This window comes from Solea solea, chromosome 12 (genome assembly GCF_958295425.1).
Source record: "Solea solea chromosome 12, fSolSol10.1, whole genome shotgun sequence".
In the NCBI taxonomy this organism is placed as follows: domain Eukaryota; kingdom Metazoa; phylum Chordata; class Actinopteri; order Pleuronectiformes; family Soleidae; genus Solea; species Solea solea.
Genome location: NC_081145.1, coordinates 22,043,241 through 22,070,136, shown reverse-complemented (window position 1 = coordinate 22,070,136; position 26,896 = coordinate 22,043,241). Strand labels below are relative to the sequence as shown.

The 26,896-nt window shown below is 41.4% G+C and overlaps 1 protein-coding gene and 1 non-coding gene across 2 annotated transcripts in view; both read left to right on the top strand.

Annotated features, from left to right (window-relative positions):
* Nucleotides 1-26,301, top strand: part of eif4g2b (eukaryotic translation initiation factor 4, gamma 2b) — a 56,265-nt gene extending 29,964 nt beyond the window's left edge. The window contains exons 2-22 of the mRNA XM_058645507.1: nucleotides 13,907-13,981; nucleotides 14,254-14,362; nucleotides 15,361-15,426; nucleotides 15,983-16,108; nucleotides 17,516-17,618; nucleotides 17,762-17,893; nucleotides 18,316-18,382; nucleotides 18,480-18,631; nucleotides 18,823-18,933; nucleotides 19,154-19,336; nucleotides 19,684-19,825; nucleotides 20,470-20,633; nucleotides 20,739-20,852; nucleotides 21,208-21,336; nucleotides 21,491-21,595; nucleotides 22,066-22,281; nucleotides 22,389-22,647; nucleotides 22,770-22,974; nucleotides 23,487-23,695; nucleotides 23,810-23,931; nucleotides 24,279-26,301. Of these exons, the coding sequence (XP_058501490.1) occupies nucleotides 13,907-13,981; nucleotides 14,254-14,362; nucleotides 15,361-15,426; nucleotides 15,983-16,108; nucleotides 17,516-17,618; nucleotides 17,762-17,893; nucleotides 18,316-18,382; nucleotides 18,480-18,631; nucleotides 18,823-18,933; nucleotides 19,154-19,336; nucleotides 19,684-19,825; nucleotides 20,470-20,633; nucleotides 20,739-20,852; nucleotides 21,208-21,336; nucleotides 21,491-21,595; nucleotides 22,066-22,281; nucleotides 22,389-22,647; nucleotides 22,770-22,974; nucleotides 23,487-23,695; nucleotides 23,810-23,931; nucleotides 24,279-24,344 (2,855 nt within the window). The 3' untranslated portion in view covers nucleotides 24,345-26,301. The remainder of the gene's footprint in view (nucleotides 1-13,906; nucleotides 13,982-14,253; nucleotides 14,363-15,360; nucleotides 15,427-15,982; nucleotides 16,109-17,515; nucleotides 17,619-17,761; nucleotides 17,894-18,315; nucleotides 18,383-18,479; nucleotides 18,632-18,822; nucleotides 18,934-19,153; nucleotides 19,337-19,683; nucleotides 19,826-20,469; nucleotides 20,634-20,738; nucleotides 20,853-21,207; nucleotides 21,337-21,490; nucleotides 21,596-22,065; nucleotides 22,282-22,388; nucleotides 22,648-22,769; nucleotides 22,975-23,486; nucleotides 23,696-23,809; nucleotides 23,932-24,278) is intronic.
* Nucleotides 20,931-21,115, top strand: LOC131470704 (small nucleolar RNA SNORD97). Its single transcript, XR_009241934.1, has one exon. It is a non-coding gene; the product is annotated as a small nucleolar RNA SNORD97 (small nucleolar RNA).
* Nucleotides 26,302-26,896: the final 595 nt, after the last annotated feature.

The following is a 26,896-nucleotide window of genomic DNA, read 5'->3' as shown; positions in this document are numbered from 1 at the left end:
CCAAGGGGGAAAATCAGCAGTTATACTTCACGGCATACAGGAGCTATTGATCCACTAATGCCTTTATCATTAAGTTCAAATGTGTTATTTTGTGACTTTGGTATGTGAAATCATTTATTTGATGCCAACAGCAAACAAAACAACATCAAACACATCGGTACAGTCAGACACACATCCAGGATGCATTTTAATGTCGGGTGTGAACTTGGAGCTGTCCGTCTGTGGTCGGATCTGTAAAGACAGATGTTAATACCAGGTCTGAACTGAACTGAACCCTGCTTTGGTGATTATCAAATTACCTTTTAAAGGTTCAATGTGTAGAATTTCACCTCGCCTTCTGACATGGTCGCCCAAATTGGCTGAGCTCACCTGGCTCCTAATATACATTTAAAGGTCTCAACTTCTCAACTCATCCTTCAACTTCTGCTACATCAAAAATAATTTTACACATTGCACATTTAATATATACAGGCTCTATACAGTGATTTTGTTTTTCTCTGCAAAACACGTCTCACTGCCTCCGCCGAAACACAAGTATGTGAGTATGCAGAAGGAAGCTGTGTGACCATCAGTAGCCATTAGCATTCCATCTGATGCACATCCCAGCGCTGATCCTCATTTAATTTGCTCCCCAGCTTTATCTGAAGCAGCAGAGATAATGCAAACATTCTCACTTTGATTAATTAACAGACTGCCTTACACGGTGTGATTGGTTTAAAAAAAACAACAATCATGTCAGACAATACAAATCATACAATATAACAGCATGAAGCAGATTGCAAAACACTCTCATCTAGACAGACTTTTGTGCTCTGTGCTGAAACAACTGCAGTACAAATAGATCTGTTGTGTTTATCCAGAGGCAGAAGAAAGCTTCTCTGATTATTGAATTGAAAGTTTCGAACTCTCCGAGTAGGACTACCAACAAAGTTAGCTGCTGCAAAGTTAGTTTTTCATGTGTCATTATTTCCTTGGACCAGTGGAAGTAAATGTGAACCTATTTTCTCTAAGATTGTAGAACCTCCAAGATGTTCCGGTTGGGGGAAACTGTCCACTTCATTTACTGCTTCCATTTGTTTAGGCTTTTATGAAAGTCACGCCCCATCTGCATGGTGCAGAACACTCCTGGAAAACTTTACTGAGGACGTTGCTCCCTTTTGCAGAATGCTCAGTGCCTACGACGTTGTTTAAACAAAGAGATTGATGTCATTTTTCATCTGTCTCTGTGACCTCTGCTGGCTTTTACCTCAGTAGCTAAAGTTGAGTTGTGTTTATCTATTTGCATTGCCTTTAGAGATGCCGATTTCATTAAAGACTTTCTCTGATAGCACAAATATTCCTGGGATACATAGAGTCCGCCAAGCAAAGCTGATGAATCAGACGACATTGGAATAAGTCAAAATAAGATCCAATAGAGAGACACACACAGTAGCCATGTCTTGATGTCTAGAGGGCATTACACTCAGTACGTTTACATGCACAGTTTAATTGAGCTAAGTCCGTAGTCTGACTAAGACAGGCCATCAGACAACTTGCCGAGTCCGAGTCTACATGTGTCGCCCTATGATTTCCAGCAACAGTACCGCAGTTTATACGTCGTCTCCTTCTACTTCAGGGTCAAAGACCTGGGAGAGAACTTTTGTTGCATGCGCAGAACACCAAGTCCGACTCCAGTCCGACTAAGCACATGCAGGAGTAATCAGACTATGACTAAGACTAGTTCGATTTTAGTCGGACTAACTTGTTTACATGAAATTAAGAAAACCGAATTATTGTCTTAGTCTGACTAAAATCGGACTTTTAACATGCTTGTAAACACACTGACTGATTGTATGTAAGTTGTTATCACTGCTGCATCTCACATGCGCTGTCAGGAAGTGTGTCTACCGTGGAGCTGCTACTCTACGAGCTTCATGTTTTGTTTTTTTTGCCTTTAAATAGCCCTTAAATGCACAGACTCCAAGGAATGAAGCCATACATATTTTGATCCTACAAATATTTCACAATAGGTTTTAATAAACGAATGGTTTCAGTGAACAGACGTGCTTGAGTGCCTCGTTTGAAAGAGGCACAGAAAGTGTTGCAATCACTGTATTTGTGTTTGTAACTCTCCACAGATACAGGCATTGAAGCTCTGCAGCAAAATCATTTTCACTGTTGTGAATTGAGTGTCGAGGCACAGCACAGCTCACATGGTTCTGTTGGAGATGTTTTTTCTCTCTCCACAGCTTCCAAGTGCTTGTTGTAATACACTAACACAGTAATGTACATTACCTGCAGTGCCTTGAGGTAATGTACATCGAACTGACTGATTAAAATATCTAATATACAGAGAAACAGGACTCAAGGTTCCCCTAAATCAACATGGATATTTGTCAGCACATGAAGTGGAGCGGGGGGTAATGCAGATGGTGTTTCCGCAGCCTTTGACGGAGCTACACATTTGTGAGTTGTGTTCTCATGTGATTCAAATGTATGTTTTATATGCATACTGTGAACTTCTTCTGACCATTTGCTGAAACAAATAGATTTTGCCATCCAAACAAAGGCCTCTGTTATTACCTACAAAGGTAATACTGTAGCACGCTCATGCCTCAACGTACCAGCAGGCCTCAGAGCTGATACTGACAGAACATCCATCTCACTCCAGAGTTGTCAGACTCTGTCACATCTCCTGCTGTTCCTGTTGTCACTGTGCGCTGCTCCTTTACGTATTTAATGCTTGGAACAGAAGTCACGTTTGTGATGTTGGACTCGGAACTGAAGGTCTCTCGACTACAATGGTGTGCAAACATAGCGGGACAAAGACGAGGCATCAGAGGCATAACTATGAAGGGGAAAACAGTGGCATGAAAATGAGGTGTTGACGGAAGGTGTCAGGGGTAATCACTGCTGCAAACAACTTGATCCATGCGGAACTGTGGAGCCCATATTTCATAACTTGGAGCCCGCTGTTATACACCTGATTTATATTCCTGTGGCAAGTTTCATGAAGTGAGCCTGTAAATATTTTGACAGGGCTTCTGATTTGAAATGACAGGCTGTGCTTTTGAGTATCACAAGTCCACTAGCCTGGTGTTCTAACAACAGAAGAGCAACAGATAACACCCACATCCCCCCAAAATGGCTATGAAAGCCGACTGTTAAAAATAAATAAATGTTCATTATGCATCCAAGCCATTGCCAAGAATATTCACACATTGTGGAATAAGCCTATCAGCTTCACACGGCTCTTTCTGTGTTTCTCACTATTCGCTGCATTTTGTTCTCATGTCACTGAGTGGCATTTCTTGTGCCATAAGTGATGAAGCCAAGGTGGTAGCACATTAGCTATACAGCACTGGTAAAGTGATGCAAAAGCCTTTTGATGGAATAAATGCTTATTGCAATTTGGAAGCAGAGGAGTAAGGGTGGTGTGAGATCATCTAGACTTACAGTAGATGCACTGGCAGGGTTTGGGTAATTACTCACAATTCCTCGGGGGGTTTACAATAATTATGCACTGGAGCTTTAAATGATTAATCAGGATAGCAAGAAAAAAAATACAATGGTGCATCTTGTACTTTTAACCAAGTAATGTCCCATCGTAAGGACTAATTATTGCAAACAGCAGCCAGCACAGATTGGCTGCCTAATAATCCATCAGCGCATGGTGGTTAGCATTTACATGTAATGACCTGAACTCACCCCCCCACATCATGTGTGTGTGTGTGTGTGTGTGTGTGTGACAGCAGTAGATTAAATGTGTACTCTCTGTGTGCAGTCTCAGATCTGTCTGTCACCATGCTGTTCCACAGTCTGGTTGCTGCTTTGGAAACAATCATATTTCATGATAACTCTGAGGCTAATCACATACCAGCTGTGATGATTGATGTCTCGGAGAAAAAAAAACAGAAAACATATAACGTTCTGACATATTATTGTTTATTTTTTTCAGTGTCATTGAATTGATGGATGGAGTCACTTTGATGTGCAGTAAGTTTATTGTCTTTCTGTTTGTCCTCAGATAGAAATTAAGTCATTTTAGTGTCGTTTTCAAAAAAAATGTCCTACCTGTATGTAGTGGCCACTTTACTATGCATGAAAGGGATATTTTCAGGCTTTTCAAGTGTGATTGTATGAGGTACTGACTGCTCCGTGTGTGCTTCCCTGTGCTGAGAGACATGGAGGCTTGTTGCCAGAAAGGACACAAGGACAAACAGATTTTAGCCACTTAGCAAATTACTCACCTAATAAAAATCTATCCCAGCTTACAATATCTTAAAAATATTGCTGCTACTTTATCTCACCATTAGACAGACTCTTGCGACTGAAAACTAAAGTTTGTAAACCGCTCACTCTACTGCACCAAAGTCCTTTGTCAAAGGTGTTTTTTAGTTCATGGGTCGCATGGAGCTGCTGGTTGCTGCCTCCTTTGGTAAGTTTGTGTCAGTTAAAATACAAAATATCCTATTTGAACTTACTAATGGAGGCAGCAGCGGATCGACATAAATCCCAAATTCATCTGTATCTTCTGTGGTCCATAACCAAACATCCCCATCCAAACATGGCCCGCTGCTCACAGAGAGACAAACATAGCCATTGTGGTGGAGGTAATAACATTATTATTGTAATTATATATTTCATGTGACACCGAATGGTCGAGGGCTGCTCTCACTAGCTGGTTTTTGAGTGGCAGAAAATAATGACTGAACTCTGAGTCAAACTTTATTTATACCTCTTGAGCATAGCACGGGCTTGGTAGCACCACCAGTGTTCATCTGCAACATTCCCTTTCTGAGTCCCTTTTTGAATTCATTCAAGTTGGCTTCCATTGTTACATTGTGTTTTTGGCTATAAAATTGAAAGACATCACACCCAGGCAAACCACAGAAGAAGAAGAAGTCATTTATTTTCTGGTCTGTCTGCAGGTAAATGCCTGAGAGCTGAGCTGTAGAAAAAATAGTGATGTGTTGTTGACAGTGTATATTATAATAGCAGGTGAGTGAGCCTCCATGCCTCAGACTTGTTCTTTGCACTGGGGTGCATTTAGCACAGTCAGCGCTGAATACTTTGTCAATACCTCACAAAAGCACACTTGAGAAAAAAAAACTGGACTGTCTCTGTTAAGTTCTGAAAAGTTTCCAACAACAACGGCAACAACAGATCTGCACTTGTTTATCAGACATCAGTTAATCACGGCTAATCACCAACCAAATTTAACATCAGTGACTCCCTCGAGGCAAACAGTGTGTCATTGTACAAGTTTAGCTAATCTTCCCTGCTGACACAGGTTTTCACGCTGAATAGAAATGTTTAATTTCCCTTGTTGTCGTAGAAGATTAATTGCGTGTTAACCCTTATTTGATGTGATTAAAATACATCTTTCAAAGTCTCAAAGCACTGAACTGGCCGCTGTGTGACAATATGGACGGAATAGCTGTTGGAACAGAATAATACTTAACACAAACAAACAAACAAACAAACTGAGCAAGAGACTAAACAGAAAAGCAATGAATAAAGAAGAGAAGGGCATATTTGTTCAGTCTGAGGCATAATCCTGACGCCTGGTTCTGTGTGATATGTGGCGATCCAGGAGACTCGCATATTTGTCTTCTCATTTGCATGGAAATATGAGTGTTTCTCCTTCCAATAAACATCTGAGGAACATCAATACATTTTGAAAGGCAGAGATATAAAATAAACATTAGTGTTTCATGTTGCCTTGGTTTGTAAACTCTTCAAGAATTCTTATCATAGCTTCACATCTTAATTACATCCGTGTACAAACACAGAGGATGGAGGGAAAAGTCACTCAAAAGTTTGTACTCGATTGCATTACATGTGTAGTGTGAGTGGAGGACAGTTATCAAGCAGCTGGTCAGATTATTAATCACTTATGAGCAAAAACAAATCAAAAAGTCATCTTTGCTTCACTTAAATCATAAATCACATTGCTGACGCTCATTCTAGGAGATATTTCATGATGTGGTTATTGTTTTTGTTATGATTCCTGTTTTCTTCTCAGTAACAGCTCAGTGTAGTGAGCCATGACTTCTGTTCCACTGGTGGGAAAACCTAATTTAGAATATCTATTTTAAAAGATATCACTGTTCTCTGCCACTTTTTTGGATTTTTAGGAGGGCTGTTTCAGAGATAGTGGCCACAGTAAGGAAAGAACGCCTCACCATCGATTCTTATTTTAAGGGAAAAAGGCTGCTTCCTGAAGACTTAAGTGTTGGAACTAAAAACATTAAGAAATTTAAATCTCAAAAAATAATCAGAAAAAAAAGAAGTTCTAAACAGGCAGCCACTACAGAGAGTGTAAAAACCATACTATTACTCTGGTACCCCAAGCGAAGGGTATGAACAAATGGAACAGGTGGGCCGGTTATTTTGGTACTATTCCTAGTGGAAACGCGAAATAATACATAACGTACCTTCTGAATGTAAAGAAGGCATGATTTACTGTGTCTGTCTGTGTGTGACACAAAACAATCGTTTCAAGCATCACATCATTTAAAGAATAACTCAACCTTTCCTTAGCCACTATCCTTCTCTTCAATATCCTAAGTCGGTATAACAACGTCGTCATTAACATGAAAACAACTGACTGTGTGCAACCTTTTATAAAAAGTCTCCCATTCTGCCGAGGTCCTGATTAACTGTAGAAGGTGTGACCTCCTCTCACATGCGAATCAATAATGCACTCTGATATCTTCTTTTTAATCTCCCCAGTCAATTACATTGTACTTGACAGGCTAATCTAAAAGATAGCATTACTGTTTGAGTGGCCTGTGGCAAAGGTTATCGCTCTCTGCATAAGGAAGGGGTTCCTGGCTGCTGCAGAGAGCAAAGGGACTTCATGAGCAAATTTCAGCTTCACTCACTCATTGATTGCCGCTTTATCCACATGAGGGTCACGGGGGGGCTGGAGTCAATCCCAGCTGATATAGGGCAAAAGGTGGGGTACACCTGAATGTTTTTGGACTGAGGGAGGAAGAGAGAACGGATAGAACCCACAACATGCAAACTCTACACAGGAAGGCCCTTGTTCCAACCTTGCCGCGAACCTGGGTCTTCTTGCTGTAAAGGCAAGAGTCATGTCAAATTCATGACTGACAAATAAAGACAGAGCCAAATACACTTCCAGGATGACCAGCAAAAGAATCACTCCTGTCTAAAAAAAAAAAAACTATTAATAAATTTTCTTCTAGTAAAAAAATCATGCTTGCTTGTGTTTTTCTCTTTGCCAAGTGTCGGTGTCTTGGGAATGCAGGATTATAATATTAGCACTTCCCATTCAAACCCTTCCTCTAGTTCAAAACAAAAATCAATACAGGCTCAGTTGTGTAAAAGGATTCAAAGAAAGCGGGTCCCAAGGGTGAGGGTTGCTCACTGTGACTCCTGTGGTGTATTTAGACCTGAGGATATATGGTACACTCCTCTGAGACTGCTTTTGGTCTAAAATCATAAAGTTCATTTGAAGCAAAAGCCCCCAAATCTGCATGTGTTTGGATTGTGGGACGGAACCTATGCACACACAGAGAGAACATGCAAACTCTATGCAGGAAGGCCCTTGTTCTAACCCCAGTCTTCTAGCTGCAAATACCTGGCCATGGGTCTTCTTGCTGAAAAGGCAAGAGTACTTCAATGACACCAATTACATTCAGACTTTGTAAAAAATGTATTATTTATGATTAAAATGGCATTCTTTGGGTAATGTTTTAGTGACCCCAACAGATGTGTGATCTTACTGCTTTCAGATGTTCTCTTATGGGAGCTTAGCTCCCACTGGATCCCATGACTCAAACCCTGGTGCCAGGCACCAATATGTTCAGGGAAATCTTTATATAAATGTGAACAAATGAAGATTTATGTTCTTTTTTTTTTATTGTGCCTTTAAATGGCAACTCCCTATTGGCATTAAAACATCTAAGCATGAAAATACTGAGCACACATTTTCCTCTACTTGCATTAAAAAGTGGAACTGTAGCTGTATAAACTGGCTCTCAAACACACCATTACACTAGACTAGACCTCTGGTAATTTTGCACCATGCCATTACCCCGCCCATCATTTGTGTCGTCCAAACATTAATAGGCAGCCTAACATGGGAGAGGAAAAGGCATCCATAGATAATTTCTTGCTTTGGAAATGGAGGAGACCACTGAGCAGGAAAGTGGCCATGCTGCAAATTAAAAAGCCACCACTCAGGCCGATTCTCTCCCTCATTAAAGCCTTTGGTCCTCTCGACCTCAGAGAAATGCTGTGTCTCCGGACTGAGTGGGCATTAAGTAAAGCAGCAGCCAGAGGTTGGGTTGATGACAAACTGAGGCGCAGCTTTGTAGAGGGTGACATCCAAACTCAAATCAAGTTAATTTGATGTTCTGCAGTGGGGTCGTTACAGAGCCAGGATTTTGGCACACATAGCTAATAGGCAGTTCAGTTCTGAGAAGGAAACACTCAGAGCTTATGTGTGCCTCAGCCCCTCTCTTCCCTCCACTGACACTGAGCCTCCCTGACATTTTCTTGAAGGAGATTGAGGTTCATGTGTGTGAGGTGCAGCCGGTTTGCACCGTTCAAGGTTTCTGTGCATGCATCGGCTGACAAAACATGGCAGTTGTCGCACGTTTGTCGTTATCTCTGTGACCAAATAGAGTGATTAATTGAGTTTTGCCATATGATGTGTATAAGAGTGAGAGATCTGCAGGTCTTCCTTTGATTTATATTCAAATGAGCCACACACAAGAGATTGGAGTTGATATGATCTCCCAGAGGGTATTTTATGGTAATATTCCAACACTTGCACTAGAGGTGAACCCTATTTTGCTGCTCATCAACAAAGGAGCAGAAGAAGAAATAGCCATAATAGTTTATGTGGAAGCAAACCTTTACTTTATGTGCACAATTTTCGAAACTAACAAATGAACACCTGCACCTCATTACATTTACACACGGAAGACATGTAGTTCCATCTTTGGCCAAAGGAGTTTTTAGCATGACACTTCAAGTCTTCATAGCCTTATAATCATAAATAATAATGGCAAGAGTCATTGATATGAAATGATGCCATGATCTTATTTCCAGCATAAATACCACACTGCTACATATGACACGATGTCATTGTGGTAAAACACACCAGATTGCCACAACAATTGTTCTAGACCTGATCTTAAAATGTGCTCTGTCACTTTGCGGATATGTCACAATTGCTGACCCTGTAACACATCTGAAACTCCATCCATCCATCCATTATCTACCGCTTTATCCTCCACCGGAGGGTCGCGGGGGCTGCTGTGCCAATCTCAGCTGACATCAGTGGGGTACATCTGAAACTATCTGGCAAAATTTAAATGTTATTTCTTGTAGAGAAAGACTCAAAGACAAGCTGCCACAACAAGCAGAGGTGTGAAGCTTGTATGGACGCAAAGATGAAAGCACAAACAAACAATGCGGAGAAAACCTTTCCCTGGATAAATAGAGGTTCTGAAATGTGTGAGAAAGGTCACTCACTTCTCAAGGGGAGGATAAGGGACTGTTTCATTCATGTTTCTTTGTTCCGTGAAGGTCGGGGACAAATTCATATGAGAGGGTTAAAGGGGAGCCTGGTATAAATAGCCAACATGGAGAGGTACAAGCGTGCGGGATCTTGTCTGTCGCAAAATGTCTGTGGTGCTGTAGCGCGGATATTAACCTGCTGTTAGCTTCAGTGAACACTTGAAGAAGACGTGTTGATGTGGAGGTACAGGACAAAGCGGGTGTGTCAGACCTTCCTAATTGCATGTTCACATAGACAGATCTGTTTGGTGGAGCTGCTTTTCACTGAAAAAAATGTAGCTGCTGCAAAGTGATAAATGCATGTGGGAAAAGGTCGTCCTGGTTATTTATTGCAGCTCTTCAAAAGTGCCTGTTTTTTTTTTTTTTTAATGCTCTTGAGAAACACAAATAAAATAAAAGTTTTATCCTCGTGGTTTGTGACAGCTTTTCTTTAAACTGAAGCATGACACCTGTTTATCTGCTTTTACTATGTATTAGTGTCTCCTTAATGTTAGTACATTTTCTTACGCAGGATGAAAGAATGATGGCTAACATGGCTGTACATTATGCTTTAAAGGATAATATAATCTATGCCTGTTTAAAGCTGCTTAAAGGAGATTTTTGTTGATGATGTTATTAAGGGCCCCATGGTGGAATATTGGTTTGTGCTGTTGCGTTGCAGCAAAAAGACCCAGCTTTACAACCCGGTCAGAACAAGGACCTTTCTGCGTGGAGTTTGCATGTTCTCCCTGTGTGTGCGTGGGTTTCCTACGGTTACTCCAGTTCCCTTCCACAGTCAAAAAACATGCAGAGGTTAACTTTATATTGCCCGTAGGTGTGAATGTTGTTTGTCTCTGTGTGTTGGCTCTCAGATGGCCTGGTGACCTTTCACCCTAAGTCAGCTGATGGGCCCCTCGTGTGAAGGATGGAGCGGTAGACAATGGATGGATGATGTTATCATTCTGCCTCAGTTTGGTCGATGTGAACAGAAACGATATTTGTATGCCGCGTCCATCATTTGAGAGCTCTGTCGAGAGCTCTGTCAAGAATTACAATCAGACCTGAGCGAGGGAATGTTTGTGGGTATACAGCAGCAGTGCAGGGACAGGCAGCGAGCAAGAAGCATTTATCCCATCAAAATGCTGAGCAGCCAGGTTTTCTGAGCAGTAGACGTAGCCTCTGGAACTTTTCATGGGTGCTTCTTCATGTTTTCAGTTATTCCCAGTAAGTTTGCAGCTGTGCTGCTTTACTAGCACAAAGTTGCTGTTGCCTTCATCTGTCTTGACATAAAATGAGTAAATGTCTGTGTGCAGCGCGGGAATGGCTCCATGAGATCTGAACACACATAATGTTAACCAATTCTTCCTGTCTTTTCCAACAGGAAACCAAAGTGTTGCATTGTAAAGCGCTCACTCGCAATTTTACATCACAGCATGATCCAGCGCTGCCTCCATCGGTGAGTTTAAATGTGTTCTTTTGTGACTTTGGTGATAATAAAACACAGAACATGATGGAGAGTTGGAGGAAACACAACTAAGACTGCTAAGATGCAATGCAATGGCTTTCCAATTGATAATGTTTCAGGTGAGTTTTATTATATGTTACTTGAGCCTTTGTTTCATTTCCCCTGCAAGTTATCATCGCCCAACTGAGGCATCTGTCTTCAAATAATATCTGTGTGGCTATCAAAGTAAGGTCCCAAGCTAATTAAATTTGTAATCACTTTTAGAAACACAAAAGAAGGGTTGAGGTGGTTATGAGAGTTGTCTGGTGGGATGAATGAGGGCCAGTGAATTGTTATTTAATTGGGTCAGAAATCTTTATCTCCATAAAGCATTGAGAATGGCGGGGGGAGATAGAGAGGGAGAAAGAGGTTAGAGAGAACAACGCAGGTATTATATTTCGTCTACAGAGTCTGAAGGCAGTGGTTATGATAGGGGAAAGTAATACAATTCAGGAGAGACCCTGGTATATAGTGTGCAACTGATGGAGCCCAAAACGGCAGAGAAGCAAAAGGCTGTGAATCCTCTTGATGTCTTTCATATCAACTGAAGGAATCATTCTGCCCTCTAGTGGAAATCTGGACAAAATACTTATTTAGTACAATACTCATTTCTGTCTCACACAACATCCCAGTCCTGCAATTTACTATATAGGCACAGTTTAGGCAAAATGCATTATGTTTCATACATTTGTCACACATGAACAAAACGGTGACTTCGTAGTCAGCTGTGTTTGATCATGTATTTTAATATTCCATTACATCCTCAAGCTATAAAAAAAAAATCTTATTTATCTATTTTACAAAAAATGTCCTACTCCTAGTACTGATGTGAGCTGATGTTTTCCTGGCAAAAGTAGGTGCAGGGAAGGTGAAGAGGTGGCAGGTTGAGTAACTCAAAATGCTGTGTGTGTGTGTGTGTGTGTGTGGGGGGGGGGGGGGGGGGGGGGGTTGTGGTGTCCAGGGTGATAGAGGTCCCCAATTATTTTTCTGGCTACATGGAGTAGAGGAGGTCATGACCCGTGCGTGCCCTTCTCAGCAGAGTCGGTGATGTATGGCAATTTGCCCTTGGCCTGTATTGATATGGCTCCAAACCTTCCAGTTGTGGCTTAAGTGAAAATGAAGTAAATTCTGAAAGTTGAAGGCTGAACAGAGACTGGCAGTGGGCAGATGATTATATTCAGCTGCTTCAGTATATCAGCAAAGGTAACAGGGTGTAAGACCTCTCCTCAGAGGGTCATGGATTCACACTCCCTGGTGACTGAGCCATACATCCATTCAATGCCATCTAGTTATTTTTCGGTAGATATCCATCCATCTACCTATCTATCTATTTATTATGAATACCTGCACACTTATTCATTTGGCAGCAGTGTAATGAATAAAATCATGATTGATGATTTTAAGGGGTCAGTGTGTGTTCACTGAAATATCCACAACCAAATAAACACAGCTCCCCCCACAACTAAATTCTTTGATAGCATGTCTTTGGACTTTGTGAGAATTATGATTAATGTAGTATTTAAGATACTACTGGTGTATAATGCGTATTCCTAGGAGTCTGTAAGATGTCTCTGCAAAATAAAATCAACTCTAGAAAAATGTCCTATAAGCAAAGCTACACCCAGAACCCATTATAGTTTTCCACAGCTCAAGCTTGTTTAATAATAATAATTTACAGATTCATTTATTGGTGGTGGAAAAGTGATTATATACTTATTTGTAATTTAATGCCCTAATCTCCATTATTCTGAGCCAATAAGTAACATCTTTCCCTGCACTGCAGATGTTAAATTACATGTCAATCAACTGAAGGAGGCGGTCTTTTTAGCATTTGTATGTATCCCATAGGATAACTTTTGATGCTGGAAGCGCCTTAAAAACAAAGCTTTGCTGTGATTGGCTAGGATCGACATGGCAACAAAATAAGGGACCAATGTGATTTGTTGACTTTTCTTCCCCCATAAGGTAGCAAGCGTTTGAGGTCTCTCCAAGCTAGCTACAACAAACAAGCCAGGCTGCGAGCAGGAGATTGACGTGCGTGTGTCTGCGGTCATCTTCCTGCTTTTAGCTCTGCTGCTCTCCGTCGCAAAAGCCGCTTTTCTTTTACAACAGTCTTATTTCTTCTTTGGTAGTGACACAAAAATATAAAACTGAAGTTGCCTTAGTAAAGGTAAGGCAGAATTCCTCCCTTACAAGACCGCGCCGGTTCATCCAAAATGGCTTCTGCTAGCGAGCAAGTGAAAATACCAATGGTTTATAGCAGCAGCGACTAGCTAAAGCTAACCGTAGCATTTTAGCCTCTGAGCCGGCAGATAGTATTGCTTATCAATGGCTCAGCTGATATACAATCAAGTAGAAAATGGCGGCGTCGCCAAGCTAGCCTCACAAGTATTTGCATGCAAATGAACGTGACGCTTCGTTGCTTAACTGTCACTTTAGTGTGGCTGGTCATTATGTTCCACTAGATCCGATACTTGACGGGGCCACTTGAAAATGGCTTTAAAAATCAGAGTCGCGATGCAAGCACGATCAGATGGAAGCGTTAGCTGCTAACCACGCTGCCCTGCCCTGTTCCACTGCATTATGATGCGGCGTTATTGTTGCCCGTGCAGGCTAGTCCTGTCCTGTCATCTGTCAGAAAAACAAACGGGACCCAGAGTGCAGCAATATTCCAGTGTGACCGCAAACATTCAACCTCCTTACAAGTCACGCAGCCAATTGAGCCCGCAATTGGGTGTTCATAATTGTTTGGTAAACATATCACTGCTGTCGTGACGTAGCCGAGATGGAGATTTAGCAACATAGCTGGCTAATTGGATACCGTTAGCTGATGGTGTCGGCCTGTTAGCTGAAGTACATTTGCTTTGTTGTGACCGTTATAAGACGAGCCTAGATTTCTACACTTGGACACTTGCTGTCATTATATCGAGCAAGCCCATCATGGACTAACCAATGCATGTATGTCTGGCACCATTATTAATCAACTACACTGAACAACGTTAGAGTGACATTTAGAGTTCGCGTTAGGGGCTCGGCCTGCAAAAAAGAATGACATGTTTATTACACGATGCAGGTTAATTGAATGTCTTCTAATATAATGCTTTACTCATGATGCCCAGTTGAATACCCGTATAATAATGCCAAAAGTTATCGTGTCTACTCTAAGATTATGCCGTGTTTTTTTTTTTTAAGTTAAGGTTACTAATCTCCATCCTTTTTCTCTTCCCCAGCACCGTTTTCCCCATCCCTCCCTATTATTCTTATTCTTTTAAGTATTCTTCATTGTCAAGCCGCCAAAGTGGAGAGTGTGATTGCAGAAGGGGGTGCTTCTCGTTTCAGGTAACAAACCAAAGATGATACAGGAAATACCAGGGTTGGCATCTCTTTTTTTGCATGGTTAGCGTTCAGCCTGCATTTTGGATAGGAACTTCCGGCCTTTAGAGGAAAGCAGGATGTGGAAGGCTCAAAATGGCTGTCAGACACTTTTCTTTGTGAACCCTTTTACGAAAAAAACAATTGGGTGGTAGGCATAATGAATCAGGGTGTGTGTGTGTGGGTGGGGGGGCTGCACACATCTAGCAGGAGAGGCCCATGTCACATCCTGCATCAGTGTTTCCATTATGTTGTCTCAATGTAAAAACTAGCATGCTCCAGTCTATCTTCAGCATCTTCCCACAGACGTACAAAGTCAAACATCCCTGTTATTTCAGTTTGAGAACTTGTAATGTCAATTGCTATAGGGTTATAGAATGCCTTAAACACAGACGCCCTGAATAAATAATCAGCCCCAGTTACCACTGTATTTATGTGTACATCCTTGTACTGTAATGAGTTTGAGGATTAGTAGACTGTGATAGGTGATCAGACATAGCAGTCTTATCTGAACAACAATCTTCTCTATTTGGCTGCTGTACCTGTACATTGCCCTGGCTTTTGTACATTACATAACGTTTTGGGCATTTAAGTAATGTTTTTGTCTGCTTAATTGCTAAACATCGTTCACCAGTTCGTGGAAGGTTCTTGGGTAATGGCAAAGCTAGAGGAAGCTGTTAATGTTTGTTAAACGGTGGTTCATCAGAAATAAGAAAATCACAGTGTCAGTTGTCGGACAGCCTTGAGGTAGCGTTAACAAGAGAGCTGAGTGGAGGGAATGGAATGCAATTACCGACTCATATTTCAAATGTGTTATCTGTGGAAGGGACGTGATTTTGGCCTGTGAAGTTGAATTAATACACATTACAGTTAATCTTGTTTCCTTTGAGGTCAAGCTAAAAAAAATGTTGGAACATTTGCAGTGTTACACTCCATGTATTCAATCTTTGTATTTGTTTCTGCAGTGCTTCTTCAGGGGGAGGAGGTGGTAGGGGTGCACCTCAGCACTATCCCAAGACTGTCGGCAACAGGTTTGCCCTTTTTTCTTTTCTTTTTTAAAGCATGTGTAATATATAGTCATTTAATTACACAATGCCACCGATTACTAGTGTTAATAATAGTGCTAATAATGTCACATCTTTGCTGAATAAATTAATTCAAAGAAAACTGAATTAATGCCATGCTATAATCTTTCTTGATAAAATTCTTGTGGTCCTACTGTGTGAGTTGTACTGCTATGATCAATAAGGTAGTGCAGCCCTTTATGGCTATAACCAACAATTATTCTCATTGAGTAGTCTGTCGGTGAAAAATGTTGATTGTTGTTTTCTGAACCTCAGAATGTTAGGTTTATTCAGTTTTACAGTCTTAGTGGAGCAGAGGAATATTCATATTTGTTTTGTCTTATTCACGTTCACAATTTGCTGAAAACTAATGAATTAATTATCAAAATAGTTGGTGATTATTTTAGTCATTTATGATTATGTTAGATGCAAGCTAAAATAAAAATAAAGGCTATATTGTGAGTACATTTTTCGGCATCATCCCCAATGTCTTCACTTATTGTCTGTCTTTGTACTCCTGCAGCGAGTTCCTGGGGAAAACCCCAGGGCAAAGCGTTCAGAGATGGGTTCCTTCACGAAGCACTAGACGAGATGTCAACTCCGGCAACGAAAAAGAGCGACACGATGGAATCTTCAGGAAAGTGAGGGGGTAAGGTTCCACTCTTTATGGTAACTTTCAGGATTTAATATGTATCTCAAAGGACAATGCTTTCCTATATTTTCGGCTGGCTGATTTCTCTAGTATAGTGTGATGTCATTGCCCAAGACTGTTGGTACTTGAACCATTTTAGGTTTTAGAGTCCCGTTTTTGTACGAAAAACGCATTTTTATTACATTTATTTTCGGACTTACTTGTAGATTCTTTTCTATTTTTTTGTTTCTCGGCAGTGTTGACAGTTGTCAGTTTCTTCTGAAGGCAGCTGTATTCTGAGCAGTAGCCAAATTAGTGTTTTTTCTTTCTGAACTGCCTTGTGATTGTTCAATGTCTCCCTTGATGGGCCAGATTTTCCAAAGGATGTAAACCGAACTTAGAGGGGGTGCAGAAATTAAGTTATCTCATATATTGATAAATAATAAAACTGAGTTTGGCCTTCTGCTGTGACAGAAACCAGATCTGGGACTATTAACAACAATGTTCATAGTTTCCTGCTTTGCATGTACTGTTGGTATTTATGTGCAGACAATGCTGTGTCCAGTAAGGACTGTGTGCTGAGTTTTTAGTTGTACAGTCATTATGAAGGCATGTGATTTGCTTAATGCTCTCAAGGCCTGTTCCCCTGTGTGTCAGCTGATGTTTATGAGTACTAAAGCTTAGGAGATGACAAGTTTTGCCTCAGAAATGTAGGCTAGCTAGTGGCCACCACAAGAGGCAGATGTTGACTCTGCAGCCTGAGCTTTGAAAAACTGAGAAACCAACTGCACATGACATCCTGTGTGTAAAAACTGAGCCAGATTTAGACATTTGTCATGTTGCTATATACCTAAATAACAAACAGAACATTCTTGTCTTTTCCTCAGCATCGTTACCACAAATGGTTAATTTGTGATTTTTTTAACGTATGAAAATGTATTCCTCCCCAAATGTCTGTGAAGGTCCTGCTTGTTTGTCAACTGCTGTGCACCCATTGCAGAGTGAAATTCTGTTGATAGTGAGAAAGCAAGATTGACTCAATCACAAGAAAAGTGTGCAAAGGCCTTAAGTTTTACAATTTTCCAAGGATTATTTTTAAAAGCAGTCTGTTGCAGCGGGAGATTGTCTGGGTCAGATGTGTTCAAGGCAACGAGAATCTCTGGAAGATCCAGGCGAGGGGTGGAGCCTGCGTTGACAGTTCAGGAGTTGTTATACTTACCCTATTTTCAGTCATGAACTATCCAAAAACCTGAATCGGTTGCTTGCAGCAGAAATTATGTAAAGTGCCTAAGTGACTTTTTCTCAGACATGTTCCCTGTCACTTTTTAGAACACAAGAAATGTGTGTACTTAAGTGCATGTGTGAAATTATGTGTGAAATATACTGACCTTCTGCTGGCATCGCCCCTTGATGTATCTTTTCCAGCATACTCAACAAACTCACGCCTGAGAAGTTTGACAAGCTATGCCTTGAGCTCCTGAATGTGGGCGTTGATTCAAAACTCGTCCTTAAAGGAATCATCTTGCTGGTGAGCGTACATCTGTGTTTTCTTTTGTACTCAAATGAAAGTGCATTCATCAACACTTGGCAGACTGCGCCGAGTGACTCATGCCCATGGGATAATGACCTTAAATCATCACTCTCTGGTTTCTCTCATCTTCTGTGTTTCAGATTGTAGACAAAGCCTTAGAAGAGCCGAAGTATAGCTCGCTCTATGCTCAGCTATGTCTGCGCTTGGCAGAGGACGCACCAAACTTTGATGGCCCTTCATCTGAGATCCAAACATCCCAAAAGCAGAGCACAGTGAGTAGAACTCCTAAAATGCCATGTAGTCTTCTTAAACGCATTCCTATTCTTTCTCCTGATTAAAGCTCTTGTTTTGTTCTTGATTTTTGTTCCTATGTAAATCAAAATAAAATGCCAATATAAGGTATAATTGTTGTTTGTAATATTAAGACGTTTTAGTGACAAGTTTATTTCCTTTTGTATTGCTTTTTGAAGAAAATTGTAACGCATTTTTTATTAGGGAAAAACTTTTTCCCTTTCTATATAATTTCACCTGAACACTGAGTGTCTTAGCTTTTTCTCCATTTGTCTGCAGTATCCATACAGGACTTCTGTTATGTTTAAATATAGCTCCATTTTTATTTATTTTTTTAATCTGTACTTTCCTTAAAGCCCTCTTGATTTTGCCTGTCAATGATTTTGTTGTTGTTTTGTTGTAGACCTTCAGAAGACTGCTGATTTCCAAGCTTCAAGATGAATTTGAAAACCGCACCAGAAATGTTGAGAGTAAGTCACCATCCAAAAAAAAAACCTAAACAACATAAGCTAATTTTACCTCAGCTTGTTCCATAAGTGTATCTCTGTGTCATTTTTTTCCCCCCAGTCTATGACAAACATGACAACCCTCTTACTTCTGAGGAGGAGGAGCAGCGTGCCATTGCCAAGATCAAGATGCTTGGCAACATTAAATTCATCGGGGAACTTGGCAAACTCGACCTCATCCATGAATCTATCCTTCATAAGTGCATCAAAACAGTGCGTGCCTACTCCTAACTCCAGTTGTTTTGTTTATTTGAAATTCACATCTGATGTTCTGAGCTCACTGTTTGTTAGACTGCGACCGACGGAATGGATTAGAATCAAAAGAATTACTGCATATCTCCTTAAACGGAATAGGATGCCTCATCTAACCTGTGCTTGCTTTCTCTTTCTGATCTATTCTGAAGCTTCTGGAAAAGAAGAAGAGAGTCCAGCTCAAGGATATGGGGGAGGATCTGGAGTGCCTCTGTCAGATAATGAGAACAGTGGGGCCGAGACTCGACCATGAGAAAGCAAAGGTAACAGCTTCAGACGTTCATGGCTGCTCTAGAGCTCACACAATCCTGCCATGATACTTGTTAATGGATGCACATGTACACTGAACAGTCACTTTTGTTTAAATGTTCTAATGTGGATCCTGCTTTTTTTGTCCAACTAAAATCCAAAAGTACTGAGCCATAGGATTAAGCTCTTCGCCCATCACTGACAGTTTCTCATTCCCACTCTCCTCTCCTTTAGTCTTTAATGGATCAGTACTTTGGCCGTATGCGATCCTTAATGAATCACAAGGAATTGCCCGCTAGGATTCGCTTCCTGCTGCAAGACACAGTGGAACTGCGAGAAAACAACTGGATCCCCCGTAAGGCTTTCATTGACAACGGACCAAAGACGATTAACCAGATCCGTCAGGACGCAGTGAAAGTGAGTCCCTTGGAGTTATTTTGTCGTTTGACTCGCCTACTTTCTGAGAGGATTAATAGTCGATGTCACTGTGGACAATGGAAGCAGGGTTGCATTAAATGACTCCATAAATATAAACCTGTTTCCTTTACAAATTGCTAGTGTCTTTACATAAGCCTCGATTACAAGCACTGTGAGTCAGAAGGGTAATATCCTGATGATTAAGCACAGGATGCAAATAAGTCTCTGTTTTGATAACAACTAGAGTTAATTTAAGAATTCAAGCTGAGTTCTGGGTTTGGCTATTCATCATGTCGAGCACTTTAATCATGGTGGTGGTGATGGTGGTGTCTCCTTTGTTCTCATAGGATTTGGGTGTTTTCATCCCAGCACCCATGTCTCAGGGGATGAGAATGGACTTCTTCCTGGAAAGCCCCTTCATGCCCAACAGACTGAAAATTGACAGGGAGACTCTTGGGGGATTGGCAGACATGTTTGGACAGATGCCAGGTAAAGGCTTTGTTTTGTGCAGCCCACATGTCATGGTGGTTGTATAAGGTGCTGACACATAGTCAGGCCTGACCGCTCTCTGCGGAAACCTAGCAAACTTTAGCTGTGTTACAAAAGGCTTACCTAGGAATACACGGTTTACTTATGATGTTATACTGGTAATTTCAAACCCAGGATAAAATTACACAGGACTGTATAAACTGTCGCTATAGAGCCATTACTTGTGTTTGCATCTCATCACAGGAGAGGAAAGCAGAGCTGCAAGCTTAATTTGTTGCCATGGTCACAATATTAGCACTGGAAAAATTTGATTTATTTTTCTAATTGTCAAATTTTAGTTTCATGCTTGGGAAACATGAGCAGTGAAGATTTCATTCTGAAATAATTATGTGTGTGCCAGGGACATTCTCATCTGTGCGTGGTGTTGTAAAAAAAGAAAGAGTCGCAGTATGTGTTAAAAATAAGTAGTTTGTCTTGACTATCAGTTCTATGTTTTAACATAGAACACATTATAGTTGTAATTTGAATGAATCTGAGATTCAGTACTCAGCTAATCTTTAATTTAACTTGAGAGAAAAAAACATGTTGTGTTGTTCAAACAATAATGTGATAAAGTTTTTTTTCAGTGATGTTTGTTTTTCCAGGTTGTGGAATTGGAACTGGTCCGGGCGTTATTCAGGACAGGTACTCGCCCACAATGGGACGCCATCGCACCAATCCACTTTTCAACGGCCACAGCGCCCACATCGCTGCTCCACCACAGTCACAGTTCGACATGGGGCCCAAGTCTTTTGTTAAGTCCAACCAGGTAATCCTGCCAACAGTGCACATTCATAATCAGCTGGACAAACAGTAAAATAGTTATCTTCAAGTCTAAAAGTTATGATTTCCGCTAATGGGACTTTTTTGACAGGTTCAGAACCAGCATTTTCTCAACCAGAACCAGAACCATTTGGCCCAGCAGCAGGTCCAGTCCAAGGACATGCCTCCACGATTCAGCAAGAAAGGACAGCTCAATGCTGATGAGGTAACTGGACCTTTGGCCACATCTGTAATCACATAAGTCTGAGTTGGTACAGTCCAGCTGCCACTGTTAAGTCTCTTCATGCTCACTGATTATAAAAGACGCGTTATCTGAGGAAGACAACCAGCTACTACTCTTGTCTTCTACCTTTGGCTCCATCTTTCTTTGATCTCCTCTGTCTTTGCTCACCTCCCTCCTCTCCCTCTACATCTTTTCTTCAAACTAGTAGCTGGTCCACTGATTGCGATTATGAGATATGAGGGCATGGATTGTACCTAAGTGCAGTTTTGGAGTTTTATAAAGATGACTGCTAATCCTGTTGTTTATCCTGTGTCCATGATTCCTCGCGTTCACACAGATCAGCCTCAGGCCTGCTCAGTCATTCCTCCTCAACAAGAACCAGGTTCCCAAGCTTCAGCCTCAGATCCCGACCATGATGCCACCCAGTGCTCAACCCCCACGTACTCAAACCCCACCCCTGGGACAGGTAAGAGCGAAGTGATGCCTTCTTAATTTTCCACTGAATTGATTAAGTGATGACTTGACGTGATGTTTTGGCAAAAAAAATCATGACCATTAAAATGTTGTGCATTGTTGGCTGAGCTGCATCTGTGTATTCATCACAAACCCTTTGGCCTCAGCCTCCACAGCTTGGCTTGAAGACCAACCCTCCACCCATCCAAGAGAAACCTCAAAAGACAAACAAGAAACCACCACCTGCTAGGGAGGAACTGCTTAAGATGACGGTAAGCCAAAGCATATCGTCAAAATCTTTTTTTTTTTCCTTGCTTTTTTTTTTTTTTTGACCAGGAAAATCCCATTGAGATTAATAACCTCTTTTACAAGATAGGCAGCAGCAAATATGAAACAGTCAACCGTTACAAATGTACACAGTTAAAACACAAGCAGAAAACAGATAATCCAGATTAAATTTACAAGCACAGTATGAAAAACAAGTCTGTATGTTTTTAAAAAAGTGTTCAATTAAACAAAATCAGGTTGGTTTCCAGTCTTTCTGCAACATGTTCCATGCAAAAGCTTCTTTACCCAATTCGGTACGGGCATACGGAGCTGCTATAAAATTTACAGAAACTATCCACTGTATGTTTCCATATAACCTGTTATCCTTATATGGCTGTAAATGCACAAATGTTTGTGAAAACTGTTGTTAAAGTTGTTAAAAAGATCATTTTAAAATCTGTATCTTCTCCCCCAGGAGGCGATCATGACTGAGTACTTGAACAGTAAGAACCTGACTGAGGCCGTGAACGGTGTGCGAGAGATGAAGGCTCCGAAGCATTTCCTCCCAGAGATGCTCAGCAAGATCATCGTATTTTCCTTGGATCGTACCGACGAGGACAAGGAGCACGTGAGCACTCTGATCCACACGCTCCGCACAGAGGGCCTCATCACTGGAGAGAACTTCATGCAGGTACGCAATGAAAATGTCACTGTTTTATTATCGATGACACATTTTAAACGGAGTCTAGCAGGGGTTTGATTATTATTCAAACACTGACATCCCACCCACTCCTGCAGGCCTTCCTTAATGTCCTGGACCAGTGCCCCAAGATCGAGGTGGATGTGCCCCTGGTGAAGTCCTACCTAGCCCAGTTTGCGGCGCGGGCCATCATCGCAGAGCTGGTGAGTGTGGCGGAGCTGGCTCACCCCTTGGAGAACGGCACCCACTTCCCTCTCTTCCTGCTCTGCCTGCAACAGACGGCCAAGCTGAAGGACCGGGAGTGGCTCACTGACCTCTTTCAACAGAGCAAGGTCAACATGCAGAAGATGCTTCCAGGTAAGAAGCTTTTGAAGCTGGTTTGATAAGAAACAAGTGTTTTAACTGCTATCCCATGAGTGTAACTTGAAAGAATGATTGGGAATCACATCAGGATTTTGAATAACTTGTCTGCTCTGCAGAAATCGATCAGAACAAGGACCGCATGCTTGAGATCCTGGAGGGGAAGGGCCTGAGCTTCCTGTTCCCACTGTTGAAGCTGGAGAAAGAGCTGCTCAAGCAGATAAAGGCAGACCCCTCTCCACAGTCCATCTACAAGTGGATTAAAGACAACATCTCTCCCAAGCTTCACACCGATAAAGGTTTTGTCAACATCCTCATGACCAGGTAATTATAATCCACTAACACTGAGGCGTAGACTGTATTTAAGTATGAGAAATTTGTCATAATCAACAAACACAATATTGATCAAGTAAATGAGACCACTGATTACACACAAGTTTGTCTTAAAACATAATGACATGATAAACATTTTGGCTTGTTAGACAGACTTTTCCAACTTTAAAACTAAAGTATGTAAATTGCCCAATCATCTGCACCAAAGTCCATACAGAAAATCGACGTTTTTAGCCCATGGAGAGACGGGAGCTGCTGGCCTGGTGCTGCCTTGTTTGGTAATTTTGCATTAATCATTTAGATCAATCTGATCAAAACATTTCAAACCCTACTGTCACAAAATAACATTTGAATTTACTGAAGGAGCTCCTGGATGCCATGTTTTGAAAATAGCTGATTTTTTTATCAATGTTGCAGGGAGCGATTGGTCTGCAAAGCGACACAGACTTGAGTCTGAGAAAATCTGCATTGTAAAAATGGGTGTCCTGTGTATCTTTCCCCAGTTTCCTCCAGTACATCGCCCAGGAGCTGTGCATGGTGGAGAATGACGAGCAGCTAGCAGCCCCCTCCAAAGAGCAGCTGGAGCAGGAGAAACAGCTGCTGCTGGCCTTCAAGCCCGTCATGCAGAAGTTCCTGCATGACCACACTGAGCTGCAGGTCAGCGCGCTCTACGCCCTGCAGGTCCAATGCAATGCCAGCGCGTTCCCGAAAGGTAAGAGAACCCCCGAGCTCACCCAGGCTCACATGTAGGACGTATTATGTTATTCCAATATAGTTAAACATGGTAAAATATTCACTCACGAGTATTCAAATTCTCTGCCATAAGGCATGCTGCTGCGCTACTTTGTCAACTTCTACGACATGGAGATCATTGAAGAAGAAGCCTTCCTCGCATGGAAAGAAGACATTACTCAAGAATTCCCTGGAAAAGGAAAAGCTTTATTCCAGGTACAGTGGCATCATCGCCGTCTCTTTCTGTACGCACTTACACCAGAGGTCATACTGAATGCTTATGCAGTGTGTGACGGCCGCGTGTCCGAGCTGCTGTATCTCTCAGCTCTGTTCACACATGGGGCAGTTCTGCTGCGACGGAACCGCTAGTGTTTCCCTTTATTTTGTTAATGTCCATCAATAATACGATTTGAAATTGTACCCAATGACCAGACCACTGGATCAGACTGAATGTGTGTGTGCTAGGTATGACTGTTTCAGGTTAACTTGAGAATGAATTCTTAGACAAAAAAAGGAAAACGCGGAAAATCTTTGTAAAAATCCACCCCGTTTGTCTACATCAGGTTAACCAGTGGCTCACCTGGCTGGAGACAGCAGAGGAGGAGGAGTCGGAGGATGATGCAGACTGAGAAGCAAAGCAGAAGCACCATGGTGTAGATGATGACCTTCTCTGATTATTACACTTGCCTTTCCTGTGTTAAACATCTTAGTTGCATAATCAAAACCACTACAACATGGCTTTCAGCTGCTTCTGTCACTCGAATATAAAACGAAAGCTTGTACCCGTAGGTCATCACTTGTCACCATCCTGCGCCATGATGATAGGCTGAGACGCATCCTTGTGATCTGATGCCTAATGGATGTTAGATTTTTGGATCCGTGTCCTGATCAACCACATGAAGTCTTGAGTGGCTCCATCAAGTTTTTTCTTTTCTTTTCTTTTTTGCTCCGTTAGCTTTGTAACCTTTTTTTCCTCACTATTTTGCATGTTTTTCAGTTCCATTTTTTTTTCCCGATTCCCCTTTTAGTAATTGTCTTTATTTAAAGGTCCTATATGCAATAGTTGAGCACCACAAGTTGTCAGAGTCGAGCACACGTCAGACCAAAACATACAACAACAACAACAACAACATACAAGTCCAGGAGATGAGCTAGTTTTGGGTCATTTCGTGGCTCATAGAGCTCTCCCATCACGGAAATGCCAGACCAGTAATAACCCTGGTCTTTTCTCTGAAGCCTTTTTTAGCCAAAGAACTCGCGTTCTATGGAAGTAAAACCAGAGAACCGCCTTCAGCTGGATGCATCGACCTACTTTCTGCCACGACAGAGCAGCTCATTTTGATGCGTCCATTGCTGCGTTCAAGTGGAACTTGTGAACTCGTAATCTTTGACTTGCACATCGTGTACAGGACATCCTGAACTCTGAGCTCTTAGAAAACGTAGAGGAGTTTTAAAAAAATGGTCATGAATGGAACGAGGGAGATGTTCAAATGTGCTCATCATGTGAGCACGGTGAACAACTCCATTTGAACGCAGCATATTCATAAAGAGGGTCTGGCGTTTCTGGTGGTACTCAAATGCAGCAGTCGGACCAGCTTCAAAAACAGAGGCCCAGTTACGACACAGGAGTGTGACATAACTCTCTGCTCAAGACCTCAGTACTCGCACAGTCTGTGTTTGTTTTTCTGATATTTTGTGATGCAGAATGTTGCATATTGCACCTTTTTTAAGACTGCGTATGATTCCCCTTCTAAATTAGGAAGATTAGTGGTGAGCTTCATTAATTCTACTTACACGTATTAGACGAAGTAGCTAAAGGTCTTGTCAGTGATCTGCTTTGTGTAAGGGCCCAGCCTGGATTCCCTGTCATCACACACACACAGACCCTGTTCAGCTCTGGAGTTAACATCTGTTCGGAGTGTTTGGCTTTAAATCCAGGTCTAAACAAGCCAGATAAATTCTGAATGCATCTTCAGATTTAATCACAAAATTCAGATGTTGTCTCTCTGGGATGTGTGTGCACACATTGTTTTACGTTTGTGAATGAAGCCAGTGGAAAAAAAGGCCGCCTTAATTGCAGCTGCTTAATCTACCGATCGACACGGTTTGTTTTCTCCTGAAAACGTGTTTCGTGTCACAGCAGCGCAGTCGCTCGCTCCAGTCGAGACACAAACACGCTGACAACGGACACATCTGTACTGTCAGACTGCATCAAAAACACAATTTGGCCTTTGCTAGAGAGGAAAAGCATCGGACATGGTCACAAGTGTGGTCACAGTAGCTTCAGTCTGAACAAGGACACACACCAGAGGGGATAAAAAAAAAAAAGGTCATCCGCTCAGTCAGGTATAATTAATGGGCCCACTGAAGCAGAAGCTGGCAAAGCAATGAATTAAAGTGCATGTTTAGTCAACCTATGTTTAACTTAAAAGTTGTTAACCGCTTCTTTTTTTTCTGTTTTGTTAATTAAAAGTGCTCTTCATAGACGACAATGAGCAACTTCCATTTATTGTGATTGTGTTTATCTCTTCCTTTTTGTTGTCTTTTATTTCATGAGTGGTTGCAATACTTAATCCTCCAAAATGTTTCAAAGTTGCCTGTGTTTCTACCTCTGAGTTTGATGGGCTTTTTTTTTCTTTCTTTTTTTTTTGTGCTGGGACTATGAAATCGCTTCTAGAGCCCAAGCAGATGCAGAGGTCTTTGATTTAGTCATGGCCTAGTTGCACAATAAATTTATTGAAGCAAAAATGTTTCCCGCGAGACTTAAAATAGTTAATAAGTGTTGATGTGTAAGAATGAAAGGAGGCTTGTTTCAATGAATTTAGCCGCTCCGTGTCCTCTTCACACAAACGTACCTGATGAAAAGGCATCAAACGCCTCATCCGGAATTTGTTTACTTTGAATGTTTAGTATGGAAAATGAAACATGCAAGTTTTTAACCGTTTACTTGAATTGGCGGAATTAAATGTTATGTATAGGATGTAACCTCCCCATCCACCCGAAAGAAACATGATGATTTACAAGGCAATACATTTGAATCATATTGTAAGGCATTCATAATTATTGTGCACCTCTATTGCTTTACTGTCAATAAAGTCCAGTACATGAGCACCAAAGATGTTTTCCTTTTTAATTTATTTTAATGATTTTTGATTTTTGACCTCTGATAGTTTAACTCTTG